The sequence below is a fragment of the Nanorana parkeri genome, unplaced genomic scaffold (genome assembly GCF_000935625.1).
Source record: "Nanorana parkeri isolate BGI_ZX_2015 unplaced genomic scaffold, ASM93562v1 scaffold606, whole genome shotgun sequence".
Classification (NCBI taxonomy): Eukaryota; Metazoa; Chordata; class Amphibia; order Anura; family Dicroglossidae; genus Nanorana; species Nanorana parkeri.
Window position 1 is genome coordinate 673631 of NW_017306874.1, and position 17026 is coordinate 690656.

Below are 17026 nucleotides of genomic sequence, written 5' to 3' on the forward strand. Positions count from 1 at the left end.
AAATCACACGCACCTGATGCGTGCGTGTGTTTAGGTTAGTAAATCACCCCCTTGTAGTCACTGAACCAGAATAATCTTACCCCTCAAGAGTTCTGCTTCATTCTGACTTTGCTGCCAAGTAACAGTTCAATGGCTCAACATATTGAAAGTAGAGGATTAGCGCAACTGTCAGACAACCAGCATTTTTAGAAGGAGGTCAACAAGAGTCGGCCCTATATTTTTTTGACAGTGATTTTTATTCTTATTGTGTTATCTTCTCTAAATAGTAGAAAGAATATCTGCAACTGTTGATAAGGGGCTACCTTTAGAAAAAAAACCTCTAATTCTGTTAATTCTGATTTGTGTTAACCGCCACATTTTTAAGAAAAAGTACATCGAAAATGACATTTCTATCTAAATTCTTTATTTGGTACAGAGACATTTTATTTCGAGATCAAATTTTTATTAACTTATCATGTTTAACACACCAGAGTTTTCATTTTCTGGGATTTGTATGAAGGATGTGCTGTACCCCAGAGTATCATTAAACAGTGGAAAATATAATTTAAAGATTAAAAAGATTACATAGGCATGAAAGAAAGGGCATAGAATATAAGCCAAGATTAGGAGCGTAGCCTGCTGATAAACTGCTCTTGTAAGAGATCTTCCCGTGAATAGTTTTTCCTGAAAAACACGAGAAAAAAAAGGGGAATTACATTTTAGCAAATTCATGTGCATACAAATATTTATTATTAATATGCCAGTTGATGAAGTATAAAATCATAAAAATTGCCGAGCTCATTACATGTGAACAATATAATTACACATATACTCAATGTGCAAAAATTGATGAAGTATGCCATAATAATAAAAATAAAACTGACCTTCCTAATTGTCCTTTTGGTTTTTAAATTTGCTAAGATAATAAAGATAATGCAAAAGTTAAACAAATTAGCTTAAGTGTCCAGCATCTTGAAAAATATTGCATATAAAACACTGTATACATTTTAGATTAGAGTGAACAAAAGGGACACCATAACTGTGGTAGCATATCACTGTTGATGCCTCTTACACATCATGATCAAACCCCGAAAAATATCTAAGAAATACTGAAGAGTCAGAAAATAAATATATTGACAACACTGTAACATTTATAGATATAGCAAGTTAGATCAATTACAAAGTTGATTACAATCTTCCTTAACTTCTTTATCACATACTAAATGTAATAAAAATTACAACTGATTAACTATATACTGAAACCAGAAATTAAATAATTTAAAAATAATTCTATATAAATCAGTCCATCATATAGCATGTTTCCCTAAGGCCCTATGCACGATATAGTGTTGCATTAACTGTGTTACATTCAGGGCCCATTCTAAGTAGGAGTTAAGCGCTGGTAATGCACATAACATAATGCACTGCATTATAATGCCATTCATTTTTGAATGACCCCCAGCGCAAGGCATTAGGAAAAAGGATACAGTTTCTAACATGTCAGGGTGTTTGGGCAGACTTTTCATTTTAATAGGCTGTCTTAACGCAATGTGCTGGTACATATGTATGGTAAGTAAATGGGTCCTCAATCATTTTGAATGGCACCACATTGCACCTAAGCTGCACAGCACAATACATTGAGTTATAGCACAATGCAACACACATATTGCATCTCAAATATGTCTGTTTTCCCATGGGTTAGCATGTTTGTAAGCCCTTGCAAAATGAACTAGCTTGTCTTAACGAATGCCAACATGTTACAACACACATGCATTAACCCAGCACATTGTGAGAATGGTGACTGAATGTTTCATTTCCAATTCCTTTTTTCACTGTTATACGTTACTCAGGAGTCTTAGAAGAAGTGGAGCTGAGTTCAGGTAAATCATTTACTTAAAGTAGACCTCCTCCTTTTTTTTAATAAACCACAAACATCAATTAAATTAACATAGGAAACATGCCAATATTTCTATGGATGTTTACCTTATTAATGTTACTGTTGGCAAAACCTATTTTTCCTAGTTTTCTAGGCAGGGCCACTGATTCTGTGACGGGCCTCTGTGATTTGTGAAATCCTGTAAGATCTCAGGAAATAGTACTTTCATTTTTTTTCCCCCATGAGATCTCGCTATAAACTACAAGATTAACCTGGAAGACATTGGTGACGTAGTCTTCCCAGGAGGCAGCTGGGAGGCCCTAGATACATCACCAGTGCCTTTGGAAAGGCGGAAGTAAAAATTATAACATTAATTTAAGAAATTATGGCATTTTCCAATACAACTGTATACAGACACTCCTCAGTATATGATGGGGTTGCGTTCCGATAAACCCATTGTAAAGCGATCGTTTTGCAAACCGAAGATTTGTATATACATGAGATATTCAACATTTTATTATCAAATACAGTAGGCTTTTGTCCATCTGTAGGTTAATGTAAGTGTTTCAGCCAAGTTTAAGGTATTCTAAACAATGATATATACAGTACATACACAACCCAAGGAGCATCTCTATACAATATATATACACTGGTATCGCATACGATTGTAAATGAGAAAAATCGTAAACCGAACTATCCTAACCCGAGGAGCATCTGTACAAATGTATTTTACTGCTGAGCATAGAGAGCTGTATGCGTTTTTAAAGTTTTGGGGGAAAGGTCCACTTTAAGTCCAAGCAATAATCATCATATTCACTTGATTGAGTATTCAAATTACACATTCATATAAATGCCAGTTATAAAATAAAATAAAGCTAAGTGAATGTTCTCTACTACTTTAGTGAATTAATCGGTTCAATGTCTGTCTTTTGCCCAGAAATACATTAATATTCATGGCCGACTCCATGTACCGTACTTATTCAATGGTTCATAGTTCTATTTTTGTTAGGAGTGGCAGGTTTTTCCTGCATCTCCTGGAGGTGCATTGGAAAGTGTCAGGAGCATCAAGAGGCATCATCTATCCTCCTGACTGACAGTGAGTGATTTGAAAAAAGATTGTGTGTGGGCAAGGAGGTGTTTGAGGGGGTGCAGGGGCTGAGGACCTTGAATTGATTCTAGGGATGAAAGAAAGGAAAGGATGTGATGGGACAGTGCCAAGAGATGACAACAGCGTCTGAGGTCTTATTAAAGGTATGCACGGACATTAATCAAGATATCATTACTGCCGGTATGCTGCTGTCAGAAGGAATGCCTAGTGCAAAAATATTTGAAATGATATAGTACATTTTTCACTCTGTCTTGTACTTTTCAATTTAGAGTACATTGTGGAGAATGTATCAAATCTGGAGCAGTTGCCCATAGTAACCAATCAGCTTCTCTCTTCAGTTAGGACTTAAAAATGAAAGATATATGCTGATTAGTTACTATGGGTAACTACTTCAGATTATGTCTGTTCCAGTGTTTGTCAATTAACCTTTTCTAGCCATTAAACTATAACTTAAGGCAAAAAGTTTTTTAGGTTTGGATGTAGTGATGATAAGTTAGAACCACTGTAAGGTTTTTTTTTCTGTCTGTGTCCCCATTAGAGAAATTCACTCTCTAAATATCCTGGTCACCAATGTTACCAGGAATAAAAGATTGAGTTGTCACCAAAACACAGGGGAGAATCCAGGGTCTAGTCTCGGGTGGGACACTTTCAGAAAATAGGGTGTTGCTTACAGAAGAGAGTATTGCACTAATACATTATGTTGCAGTTGTTTGTTATTTATAACAGCAATTGTGCCTTTTTTTTTTTACATATGCTAACACTTTTGTGTGCAAGATTAGAATCTCTGCCAAACTCATTTGGCACATTACTGTCATTAACCACTTGCTGCCCGAAGCAATTTCTTACATTTGCACACAAATGATAAAATTAGACTTTTTGGCTAGAAAACAACTTCGAACCCCCAAACAATCAAACATGTCAAGCTTTAAAATTGCGTGTGTCCGTGAAACCGCAAAAAACTACAATAACTTTCCCATAGGCAACGTGTTAAATGCTTTAAATGCTTTAACAGCTCATCAGTTTAGTTCTAACAGTGATTGATGGACCCAGAATTATTGCTCTCACTCCAACGCTCGCGGCAATATATAACATTCGCAACGCAATTTTTATTTTGCGCTAAGGCGTTTGCGTTGTATGTGCGTGCATGCGGGGGACTTAAAACATTTTTTTTTCATTTTTAATTTTGTTAATGTTTTTTTTATGTTACTTTAATTTTTACAATTTTTTTAACACTCAGTTTTATTGCTATAGCATATGTGGATAACAAGCCCCCTATGTAATAGCAAATGTATTGTGACAGGTCCTCTTTATGGATACATCAGGGGTCTTTCAGACCCCTAATATCACCTAGGGACCCCAATGAAGCTGATGAAGCAGAGATCTGCTTCACCAGCTTCTTCTTCTGGCTCTAAGAGCCGGAGACTGTGTACAGTGACACCGGAAGTGATGTAATGCACATCACTTCCGGGTCCACTGATCAAAGGAGATCCGATGATGTACAATTACGTGAACCCGTGGGAAGTGGTTAACACTGCACAATACTGAGTTTGTTTTATTGCTGTGGAGCTTTGTGGTGCAATGCTAGGGCCAACCACTGTGACCCTGGTAGTTCTGTCACTCTATAGAGTAATACAAATACCAGCAATACATCATACATCAATGCAGAATACCACCAGCTATAGAGGACTGCACATCCCAGCAATACATTAGACAGAAATGCAAAATTCCACCAGCTATAGAGGACTACAAATCCTGCAATACATTATGCAGCAATGCAGAATGGTGCTGGCTATAGAGGACTACAAATCCCAGCAAAACATTATACAGTAACACAGAATCATAGTATATGAATTTTCTACATACTCTGTGCTGCCACTCTGCTCTGGGTTGATGTCTCAGACTGAGGGTCTCAGGAGGGGAGTGGGGGGTCTAAGGAGGGGTGCGGAGGGTCTCAGAAGGGGTGTGGAGGCTGTCAGGAGGGGTGCAGAGTCTGTCAGGAGCGGTGCACAGGATCTCAGAAGGGGTGCAAACTGAGGGTCTCAGGAGGGGAGTGGGGGGTCTAAGGAGGGGTGCGGAGGGTCTCAGAAGGGGTGTGGAGGCTGTCAGGAGGGGTGCAGAGTCTGTCAGGAGCGGTGCACAGGATCTCAGAAGGGGTGCAGTGGAGGGTCTCAGAAGGGGTGCGGTGGAGGGTCTCAGAAGGGGTGCGGTGGAGGGTCTCAGAAGGTGTGCGGAGGACTTCAGAAGGGGTGTGGAGGGTCTCAGAAGGGGTGTGGAAGGTCTCAGGAGGGGTGACAGAATCTCAAGCAGAGGGGATGTGAAGGCAGCGAAAGCGCTTCCCAAGAAGGCTGCCGAGAGGTCCCCAGCAAGGGTGGGACCTAGGGCAGCCATTTCAATTAAAAAATTTAGTTTTTTGTATCGGGGCATTTTCACGAGTACTCCTAATCGTTAAAATGCCTAGTATTGGCACCAATAACAATACTCATATCAGTGCATCCCCAGCTGAAGGCTTTCCTAAAGGCTTCACCCTGTGCTCATCTAAGATAGGTTAATGTAAGTGTTTCAGCCAAGTTTAAGGTATTCTAAACAATGATATATACAGTACATACACAACCCAAGGAGCATCTCTATACAATATATATACACTGGTATCGCATACGATTGTAAATGAGAAAAATCGTAAACCGAACTATCCTAACCCGAGGAGCATCTGTACAAATGTATTTTACTGCTGAGCATAGAGAGCTGTATGCGTTTTTAAAGTTTTGGGGGAAAGGTCCACTTTAAGTCCAAGCAATAATCATCATATTCACTTGATTGAGTATTCAAATTACACATTCATATAAATGCCAGTTATAAAATAAAATAAAGCTAAGTGAATGTTCTCTACTACTTTAGTGAATTAATCGGTTCAATGTCTGTCTTTTGCCCAGAAATACATTAATATTCATGGCCGACTCCATGTACCGTACTTATTCAATGGTTCATAGTTCTATTTTTGTTAGGAGTGGCAGGTTTTTCCTGCATCTCCTGGAGGTGCATTGGAAAGTGTCAGGAGCATCAAGAGGCATCATCTATCCTCCTGACTGACAGTGAGTGATTTGAAAAAAGATTGTGTGTGGGCAAGGAGGTGTTTGAGGGGGTGCAGGGGCTGAGGACCTTGAATTGATTCTAGGGATGAAAGAAAGGAAAGGATGTGATGGGACAGTGCCAAGAGATGACAACAGCGTCTGAGGTCTTATTAAAGGTATGCACGGACATTAATCAAGATATCATTACTGCCGGTATGCTGCTGTCAGAAGGAATGCCTAGTGCAAAAATATTTGAAATGATATAGTACATTTTTCACTCTGTCTTGTACTTTTCAATTTAGAGTACATTGTGGAGAATGTATCAAATCTGGAGCAGTTGCCCATAGTAACCAATCAGCTTCTCTCTTCAGTTAGGACTTAAAAATGAAAGATATATGCTGATTAGTTACTATGGGTAACTACTTCAGATTATGTCTGTTCCAGTGTTTGTCAATTAACCTTTTCTAGCCATTAAACTATAACTTAAGGCAAAAAGTTTTTTAGGTTTGGATGTAGTGATGATAAGTTAGAACCACTGTAAGGTTTTTTTTTCTGTCTGTGTCCCCATTAGAGAAATTCACTCTCTAAATATCCTGGTCACCAATGTTACCAGGAATAAAAGATTGAGTTGTCACCAAAACACAGGGGAGAATCCAGGGTCTAGTCTCGGGTGGGACACTTTCAGAAAATAGGGTGTTGCTTACAGAAGAGAGTATTGCACTAATACATTATGTTGCAGTTGTTTGTTATTTATAACAGCAATTGTGCCTTTTTTTTTTTACATATGCTAACACTTTTGTGTGCAAGATTAGAATCTCTGCCAAACTCATTTGGCACATTACTGTCATTAACCACTTGCTGCCCGAAGCAATTTCTTACATTTGCACACAAATGATAAAATTAGACTTTTTGGCTAGAAAACAACTTCGAACCCCCAAACAATCAAACATGTCAAGCTTTAAAATTGCGTGTGTCCGTGAAACCGCAAAAAACTACAATAACTTTCCCATAGGCAACGTGTTAAATGCTTTAAATGCTTTAACAGCTCATCAGTTTAGTTCTAACAGTGATTGATGGACCCAGAATTATTGCTCTCACTCCAACGCTCGCGGCAATATATAACATTCGCAACGCAATTTTTATTTTGCGCTAAGGCGTTTGCGTTGTATGTGCGTGCATGCGGGGGACTTAAAACATTTTTTTTTCATTTTTAATTTTGTTAATGTTTTTTTTATGTTACTTTAATTTTTACAATTTTTTTAACACTCAGTTTTATTGCTATAGCATATGTGGATAACAAGCCCCCTATGTAATAGCAAATGTATTGTGACAGGTCCTCTTTATGGATACATCAGGGGTCTTTCAGACCCCTAATATCACCTAGGGACCCCAATGAAGCTGATGAAGCAGAGATCTGCTTCACCAGCTTCTTCTTCTGGCTCTAAGAGCCGGAGACTGTGTACAGTGACACCGGAAGTGATGTAATGCACATCACTTCCGGGTCCACTGATCAAAGGAGATCCGATGATGTACAATTACGTGAACCCGTGGGAAGTGGTTAACACTGCACAATACTGAGTTTGTTTTATTGCTGTGGAGCTTTGTGGTGCAATGCTAGGGCCAACCACTGTGACCCTGGTAGTTCTGTCACTCTATAGAGTAATACAAATACCAGCAATACATCATACATCAATGCAGAATACCACCAGCTATAGAGGACTGCACATCCCAGCAATACATTAGACAGAAATGCAAAATTCCACCAGCTATAGAGGACTACAAATCCTGCAATACATTATGCAGCAATGCAGAATGGTGCTGGCTATAGAGGACTACAAATCCCAGCAAAACATTATACAGTAACACAGAATCATAGTATATGAATTTTCTACATACTCTGTGCTGCCACTCTGCTCTGGGTTGATGTCTCAGACTGAGGGTCTCAGGAGGGGAGTGGGGGGTCTAAGGAGGGGTGCGGAGGGTCTCAGAAGGGGTGTGGAGGCTGTCAGGAGGGGTGCAGAGTCTGTCAGGAGCGGTGCACAGGATCTCAGAAGGGGTGCAGTGGAGGGTCTCAGAAGGGGTGCGGTGGAGGGTCTCAGAAGGGGTGCGGTGGAGGGTCTCAGAAGGTGTGCGGAGGACTTCAGAAGGGGTGTGGAGGGTCTCAGAAGGGGTGTGGAAGGTCTCAGGAGGGGTGACAGAATCTCAAGCCACGGGGATGGAGTGGAGGGTCTCAGAAGGGGTGCGGTGGAGGGTCTCAGAAGGTGTGCGGAGGACTTCAGAAGGGGTGTGGAGGGTCTCAGAAGGGGTGTGGAAGGTCTCAGGAGGGGTGACAGAATCTCAAGCAGAGGGGATGTGAAGGCAGCGAAAGCGCTTCCCAAGAAGGCTGCCGAGAGGTCCCCAGCAAGGGTGGGACCTAGGGCAGCCATTTCAATTAAAAAATTTAGTTTTTTGTATCGGGGCATTTTCACGAGTACTCCTAATCGTTAAAATGCCTAGTATTGGCACCAATAACAATACTCATATCAGTGCATCCCCAGCTGAAGGCTTTCCTAAAGGCTTCACCCTGTGCTCATCTAAGGCATATGTTGGCACAACAAGCAGTGGGTGACACCAAGCACCCCTAATGACTGCCAGTGCAGATGTCTCATGTTCTCAGGAGAGGATCAGTGGAGTATACATGTATACATCCAGGAGCTGCCTTGGCCTCCGGATTCCCTTTCACGCTCAGATTCCTCCAGGCGAAACTGAGAAGCCCATGAGCCGCAGCACATTTTCTCTTTGCCCTTTGCTCCCCCCGGATCCGCCACTGCCAGAAAAGGAATATAGAGTCAACATTCCAACGGGACATTTGTGGCATGACAACTGCCTAAGAGGGGATTTCCCTCATATTGGAAGGATATCCTCTCACTTCCTGTTCAATCTACAGGACAGGAAAATGAAAGATTTCCCTCATATTACACAGAAGGCAAAATGACAGCAGTTTTAACCCTACAATACTCCATCCAAAACTAAATTAAACATTTTAGCTATAGATATACTTATAGCATGAAAAACAATAAAGATTTACATAAATCATGATTATCAGTCATGGCAAAATTTCTAAATTAACTAAAGTCAGACCTGAACAAGATTTTGATTGGTTTCTATTCTTCTTCACAGCTACTGTTGGCTACCATACATTTTTGTCCTGAAGTTTTGCACTACGCTTGTAGATTTCCTACTTGTATATTTCCTTCAGCCTCAACAATGTTTTAGAGCTTCAATGAGTAATTTAGTTTGAGAAATCTGGTAGAACAATTCTTAACAGGCAGATGTAACATTTGTAAATGAAATAGGTAGGTTTCATAGATGGAAGGACCTTAAAGCTGCTCCAGGCAGGTATATAAAAGACACAAATTAAAATGACATTCAGGAATCTTAAAAATGCATTCAAGTACACTAATTGTTCACAAAAATGTAGCTTATTTGTATCACAGGGCTGTAGATCCTCAAATTATCTCTGAAATTTTGCTGACGCTGTCCTTCCTTCTGGAGGGTGGCTACTACTTTTCTATTGAATTTATACTCTATCACGGGAGTGAGCTTGGAGTGGTGGCTATTTTACAACACACACAGGGACCATGGGAAACCAAAGTAGCCCCCCTCTAGAAGGAAGGACAGTGTCAGTATGAATTCGGGGACAGGAACGATTTGAGGATCTACAGCTGAGTGATACACAAATAAGTTACATTTTTATTAATCTTAAGATACTCAAAAGCATTTTTAAGATTTAGCTCCTGGGTTTAGTGTCACTTTAATTTGTGTCTTTTATACCTGCCTGGGGTTCAGCTTTAGGGTCCTTCCATCTATCAAACTTACTTATTAGTTTACAAATGTTACATCTGCCTGTTGAATGCATTTGTAAGATTTAACTCCTGAGTTTAGTGTCACTTTAATGCAGCTTTGTACTGAATAATATATTATTAAATGTACTTTTTAAAAGAAAGCCGTGTAAGTACATACATTTAACTCTGACAGTCCCTTCTACAGCAAAACTCAGACTGGGGGAGAGAGAAGCAGCACAATGAAGCCATAAGTAGTGCAATTAGCATGTTAAGAGATCAGGGAGAGAAGAGATCAAAGTGGCAGAGAGATGAATTTATCAGTCTGCTGCTTCTCATTTCACTGTCCAGTCACATGCTGGCGGAGGGACAAGAGCCATAAGTGTTACTGAATTATAGCAGAGAAAAATCAGACATTCTCCCCTGCCAGATGAGCTGTGTGACAGTGCCCTCTACCTCTCCGGACAGGATGGTCAAAGTCAGATACAAATCCTTTGGTGGGTAAAGCAGCTCCTGTATAAGTAATCCATCTTTACATTTACGTTATGTGTCTAGAATGCAGCATTAAATATGTATCCGCACTTATTCTGAATGACCTCTTCAACAGGCAATTGAACTAGATAAAGTACCTGCTGAGCTGCTCTGCTGCAGAAGCCCATACTGTATCATGTATATCCATTAAAACATCTCCCAAATATAAACCTTTGGTACCATAAAATGGAACCACACAGAAGTACCCAATAAAAATCACAGAATTGCCCAAGGTAAACAAGACCCTTAAAGGAGAACTATGGGGTTAGGGCTTTTCCCCATAGTTCTCCTAAGGGTAACGGGAGGACAAAAACTAGCGTCCTCCGGTCACCCAAAGCTCAGTATACCGCGAGCTAAAACAATTATGTCTCGATCTACCCAGCTGCGTGAGTGACAGCTGGCTCTGCCTATCTAGAGGCAGAGCCAGCTGTACCCGCCCTCTCCCCAGTCCGTTCCGCCAGTCAGCGCTGGAGGATCGGACAGGGGAGGGGGGAATCCAGTCCCTCCCCTGTCACAGCTCTCTGCCGGCACAGGATCGAGAAGTGAGCGAGCGCCGTTATGTGTTCGCTCCCTTCCCGATCTACTGAGCCGACCGGTGACAGTTTAATTGTCACAGGTCGGCTCAGATTATGAGGCTGAGTGAAAATCACTCACCTCATAATTCTTCTTTAATGACACTCCTAAGTGTCCTCTATTTTGTATGACTGGTTCAATGAAAGAGAAAATTATACTATGTATTAATAACATTTTATAGTTATCAAGAGCAAAAGATTTTTTTACAGGCCAGTTTAGATGTTTCGTTTTTATATACTCGCTTTCATTATGCTATGGGGTTAAAAAAGGCTATGGAGCCATTGATGAATTAGTGTGTTTCACTTACCATAAACCATGGAAAAATAAACTTAAACTTTATCTCACCTACTGTATATTCACTCACATTTTTTTCTATTTGCAAGGTTCCTTACATGATGCTCCATGATTCTGCCAAGGGAGCGGTATTTTCTGCCTCCTATGCAGGCCTATATTTTGGCCGGTTTGAATTAATAAACATATTTCTAGGTAATGGATCCTCAGCTTGTAATCTTGCACATTAAGTAATTTAAATATAATTGCTATGTGGATGACATTGTTGGAATAAATTTATATGCAATTGTATGCAGCAAGATTTGGAATGATTTGTCTATTGTCACAGTTGGAATACATTTAATATGATGTTTCCATCACTAGATTTGATTTACTAAATATACATAGGTCCATCTGTAGTGAACCTATTTGTCCTGATAGGTTTATTACCAACCATAGTATTAATGTGGATACTATTAGGAAAGCATTATATAAATACTAGTATGTTGTACACTAAAGAAGTCTGGGAATGTTTTTATTAACCCTTGCCGTGCGACTACTGCATGGGTTAAGTGCTTGTTTGTGACCAGGTGCTAAAATAACAAATTATACTCAACTGAAGCACCAAGCCAGTCAGCTGTCACAGCACTTCCTCAAGCCTGTCTCCCCCTCCCTGCAGCACTGGAATCTTCTTCAGCATCCTCACATTCTATACACTGTATATAGATGTTGATGATTAGACCTTTGCAGAGAAGGGGGAGAGACACAAGAAGGAGCAGTCTAAAAAGAAGCTGTCTCAAAGCTGCGGGGGAATCTATCTTTTTTTTTTTTTACCTAGACACAAACGAGCACTTAACCCTTGCAGTGCAAGGGTTAATAATAAGAATTTCTGTAGTTCTTCTTTGAAATTATTTATAGAAAAGCTGAATGATTGGTTTGCCATCTAAATGCTATAAAATAGTTTACCTCACCCATAACTCCTTGTCATTGGTATGCATAGTGATGGTCGTTTTGCCTACAAATGGCAATATGTCTGGGTGTCAAACTCCTTTTATTCTTCAACAACTAAAGGAACCTACCTGAAAATAGTAAAAAAAAAAATGTTTAAGGCCCAGGATTGTTAAATATTTTATAACTCACGAGCCTGACCCTCATTTACAATCATAAACAAAACTTTTAAGTTACATTAGGTTTTTTTTTTATTAAAAACTTGTCATGTGACCTTCCGGTCACAGATGGGAGCTGCTCTATTTCAAGGTTAGTTTGTAACGTTGGCCTTTACTTCCAATGCATGTATTAAAACGCGTTAAACTAGTTGAATTACATTGCCTGTTCTTTCATTTGTATGAGCTGACTTTCTTTAAATAAATATTTTCTTGAAGCACTGGTGAGCAGTATTGTGGACAGTTTGTACGTATAACCAAGGTTTCTCACCTACACATGGTGAGGGGCTCTAGGGGTTATGGCTAATGAGAAGAAAACACATTTTTTCTGTTCTGGGTCCTGAAGTTTAGAGGCTTTGTAGACCTTTAAGTGGGATAAAGCCTCCATTCCTAAGTCCACATCTCATCTGGTATATAGCAATATATAGGCATTTACCATCATGTTTATTTGCCATGTTTAGTTTAGTTGACGCTAAGCTCAAATGTCCCGCAATGCCGGAAGTATAGCTTTAGATGTACTTTCTCTTATCAAAGAAACTGGTATTTCTAACCATTTTAAAACTAAACAAAAGCTTGATCCAGACCTAGGATTACCATTATTAGAATTACCTTGTTTGTACAGCGCACAAGTAATACATTTTTTTATAGAGTTCCACTTTAAGTTATTTAAAGAAACATTTATTTAACTTGATTATGTATTATTTTACTATGGACTGTACTACTGGCACTATTATTATATGTATGATTATGTATTATTTAAGTCCCTGCTGGTAAGGGTTCTGGACTGGTAAATAAAAATCTGAATACAATTTTTCTAGGAAAAAGGTAGAAAAAAATAGGAGGATACTTACCTCTACTTCCCATTCCAACCAAATTTGATCCCTTGCTCCCCTGCTGCAATTAGGACACAGTAATGATATCAGGAGAGGAAAGAACAACTGAGCACAGCAGGGATTCAGAAGATAGACACTCAAAGAAGTGTTGGTTTGTGAAGAGACAAAGGGACAGGGAGGAAAGGTAAGTATTCACTATGTACAGGGGGAGCTTTTATGTAGACTTTCAGTTGCACTACAAAGTCACTTTAATATGACACTGATGAGCAAAGTGCAGCTGCCAATAGAAACTAATAAAAAAAAATATCTTTCATTTTTTTTAAAAGAAAAGAAAAAAAATCTGGTAATGAACAGAAAATGGAGCAGCTCAACTCTCACACATCCACTCCCACTATTGGAACCTCGGTGCTTGGTGAGGCTTCTGCCTAAGCCTTATAGTCCATTTCCACCTTTGTAAGTGATTAGCATTTATTGTGGTAATGTAGAGGTGCAATGATGATGTATATGTCTACACATGTTCATGACTCACATTGTAGGTTTTTTTCATTTTTTTTAATGAAGGTTTTATTAGGCCTGAAGCCTAGGAATCCGAAATTTTCTCCACAGAAAATTCAGTCAGACACCAGGGTCGGATTGTAATTAGGCTGTAAACAGCTCTCTCCCTCCCTTTTATTCATTGTAACACGATCAGTAAATAGCAGCTCTGCCTTTGCACACAATGGTTACGGGGGTGGAGAGACCAATTGAACTATATACAACTTACTCGCAAAGCACAATTGCAACCATTTCCATGAGGAGATGAAGAGAAAAGCTAACAAAAAAATGAGGTTCTTGTGTTCATATACAGCAACTACATATGTCTGCTCCATGTATATTTGGTGTACATTGCTGGCATATGTTTTTTTATATGAAATACCTCAGCTAGGGTGAAAATGGGCATCAAATCTGAAAACACATAGAAAGCCGGCACTCAATATGGGATTAGTCCAATATTATCAATCTATTCCCAAAAGGTCATAAAAACAGAAAATAACAAAAAACGTCTATAAGTTTTTGTTATTGATCATACATATCTAATAAATACGCTGATCACCTTTATTGTTTAGTTTTAAGTTTTTGTTATTGACTGTTTTTATGACCTTTTGGGAATAAATTGATATTAATGTTTGGAGTGCTGGCTTTCTATGGATTCTAAGATCAAATCTGATTAAATACTGTTGGTAATTGTGCATTACATCTTCTCACATTGTCTATATACTAGTATATCTATCATACTCCAAGGTGTTATCATAATAAGCATAGTCTATTTATATTATACAACTCATCAGAAGAACCTCCCCAATTAAGTTTTCCTTCAAATCCTCTAAATAATGCACCCATTAAGAATGTAGCCTGTCTCTGGAACCTGGCTGTACATAAAATAATATATAAATGCAAGGATTAGCATACAGAAGTGCAGAGAAATATGTTTACATGCATCTCTGTAACACTAAAAGCACATTAAGCAGAATGCCTACTGAGTATGAAAAGCAGGACACACACACACAGCTATTTCTGTATTCCTATATTCAACTGGCACTCACTATGTCGCACAGAGATGAGAAGGAGATGTAAGTGCTGTGATCATGGGTGAAGTCTTACAGAATGCTGTGACATTCACAAATGTGAAGAGATCAAATAGCTGTCAGTCTCACATGCTTAACTATGTCAGGTCAAATGCATTATTCAAAACGAGTTAACCATTTAACAAATGACACTGTCATTCACTGAGGGTTATGCTGGTCTTTCAGCATAGAAAAAATGGCCATGATCCTTGTGTGCTCTGTACGGCTACAACAATAGTCAAAGTTAATGTAACTGAAAAATTAATCTTGAGCGGCACAATCTAAACAAGCCATTTATTTCCAAGCACACTACACCCAAACATATATAAATGGACTCAGTTCATGCTTTGTGCTTTTATTGTGGAAAGTTTAAAGGCTATTTTTCATGCATTGGAACACTGCTTTAAAGTGCCAGCTTTGCTAAGGGGAAAAATTGTATTGCCTTATTGATCATTCATATTTTAATTGTTATTTTTCTAGTTGAGGATAAAAAGAATGAGACAAGGGGGGCTCATGCGCGCAGCTGACGATGAAGCAGGCCTTCTGAGACGGCTCCGCAACTCACCCAGGCAATCCCGCTCGTAACCCGGAAGTTCGCCCCGCACACCCGATTCAATACCCCAGCCAGCAATCGGAACGACACCTGCACCTGATTATGTCGTCCGCAGCGCCCAAACTTCAGCAGAAGGGGAAACAGCAGACCATCAAGGAAGCTATGGCCAGAGCATCGGCCAAGATGGCGCCCGCGGCCCTCTCACATGAGGTAACAGCCCGCGCAGCCTCAGTGTCCAGTAGTGATATGGACGAGGGGGATCTTAGCAGCCATGAAGGAGATCGCTCCCGCAAAAGATCCCAAAAAGAATGAGACAAAATAAATTTACTTATATCGAAAAAAGGCATCAAACTAAAAATGATTAGTGCCCGTCTTGTGAACACATTCAACCATGGTGTGGTGCTTGCTTTAAAGGAGAGCTAAATCCAAAAACAAAAACGTAATATATAATGCAGCTTACTGTTTCTTAGATCTGGTACTCTTTGTTTTACATTTTCTGCACATATAGAAGAATAACTGTTTATCTTGCCAGAATTCCAATGCCCTTGTTAAGTACTGTAAACTGAACTGATATAAAATAATCTTATCAGTTTTTCCAGCTCCCTTCCCTGATCTACAAAAGAATGCCTCCTATGTAATGTAGATGAGGAATTCAGGAGGGGCAAGTAGTGTGAATTAGGAATGGGCCTGGGTGACAACCATAACTCCCTTTATAATTTCACTAAAGTGTGCAAGTATAGCCCCCCTATGACAGGGAGTGTGTTATTTGCAGGCTTACCATTTTAAAATAAAGGAAAAACTGCCTGAAAAAAAGGAAACATTTATAGCCACTGCATCCAAAGACTTGAAAGCTGCATTATTACATTCTTATTTTTCGGTTTAGATAAGCTTTAAGTGAAACTGTATTGGTTCTGGTGAATTTTATTTTTGTTACTAGTGTATTGATAAAAACATCATGCTTTTATTATTTGTATAAACAATGTATTTTACCCATCAACAGTTAATATAAAGTGCACCCATGACCCTGATTTTAAAAAGCATCCTGTGCTTTTTGTAAAGAAAAATTCCAGCACTAGCTGCTTTCTTCTGATTGTCTCATTCCAGCTAAAAATTCAGACATGACCATATACGCAGACTGATCTTCCTCTAATCATTCAGCTGTGTGTGTAATTTGATTTCCTGCTATTCTAAAGAGAAAGCTGAACACTAGCTAATTACTTCTGATTGTCTCAACCCAGCTGAAAATCCTGACGGAGCCATACACGCAGAGCAAAAGGGAAGCTGTCCAATCTTCCACCGATCATTCAGCCGTGTGATATAAACTCCTGCTATACTAAAAGTCAAACCAATGTTAGTTGCTCGCTTCCAACTATCTCAATCCATCTGAAAAGACAGAGAGGCCATATATCCTGAGCAGAGAGAATGGGGTGCCTTCTTCCTCTAATCACGTAGATGTATGTGTAATTTAAGCTCACCTTCACAACAAAGGCTATTCACCAGCAAGGAAGTAAAGTCAGCCTAGTAAGGAAAAGGAAGGTAAATCAAAACTCCACCTACTAGCTGCAAATAGTGAATATAAATATTTGTAATATTAAAAAAAAATTTAAATATTTTGTAGTTTTGAACATATAATTAAAGAAAGCATAA

General features: G+C 39.2%; 1 protein-coding gene across 1 annotated transcript in view; it reads right to left on the bottom strand.

Moving 5' to 3' along the window:
• Positions 1-435: 435 nt before the first annotated feature.
• HTR7 (5-hydroxytryptamine receptor 7) overlaps positions 436-17026 on the bottom strand; it is a 108480-nt gene continuing 91889 nt past the window's right edge. The window contains exon 3 of the mRNA XM_018562851.1: positions 436-663. Within this exon, the coding sequence (XP_018418353.1) occupies positions 603-663 (61 nt within the window). The 3' untranslated portion in view covers positions 436-602. The remainder of the gene's footprint in view (positions 664-17026) is intronic.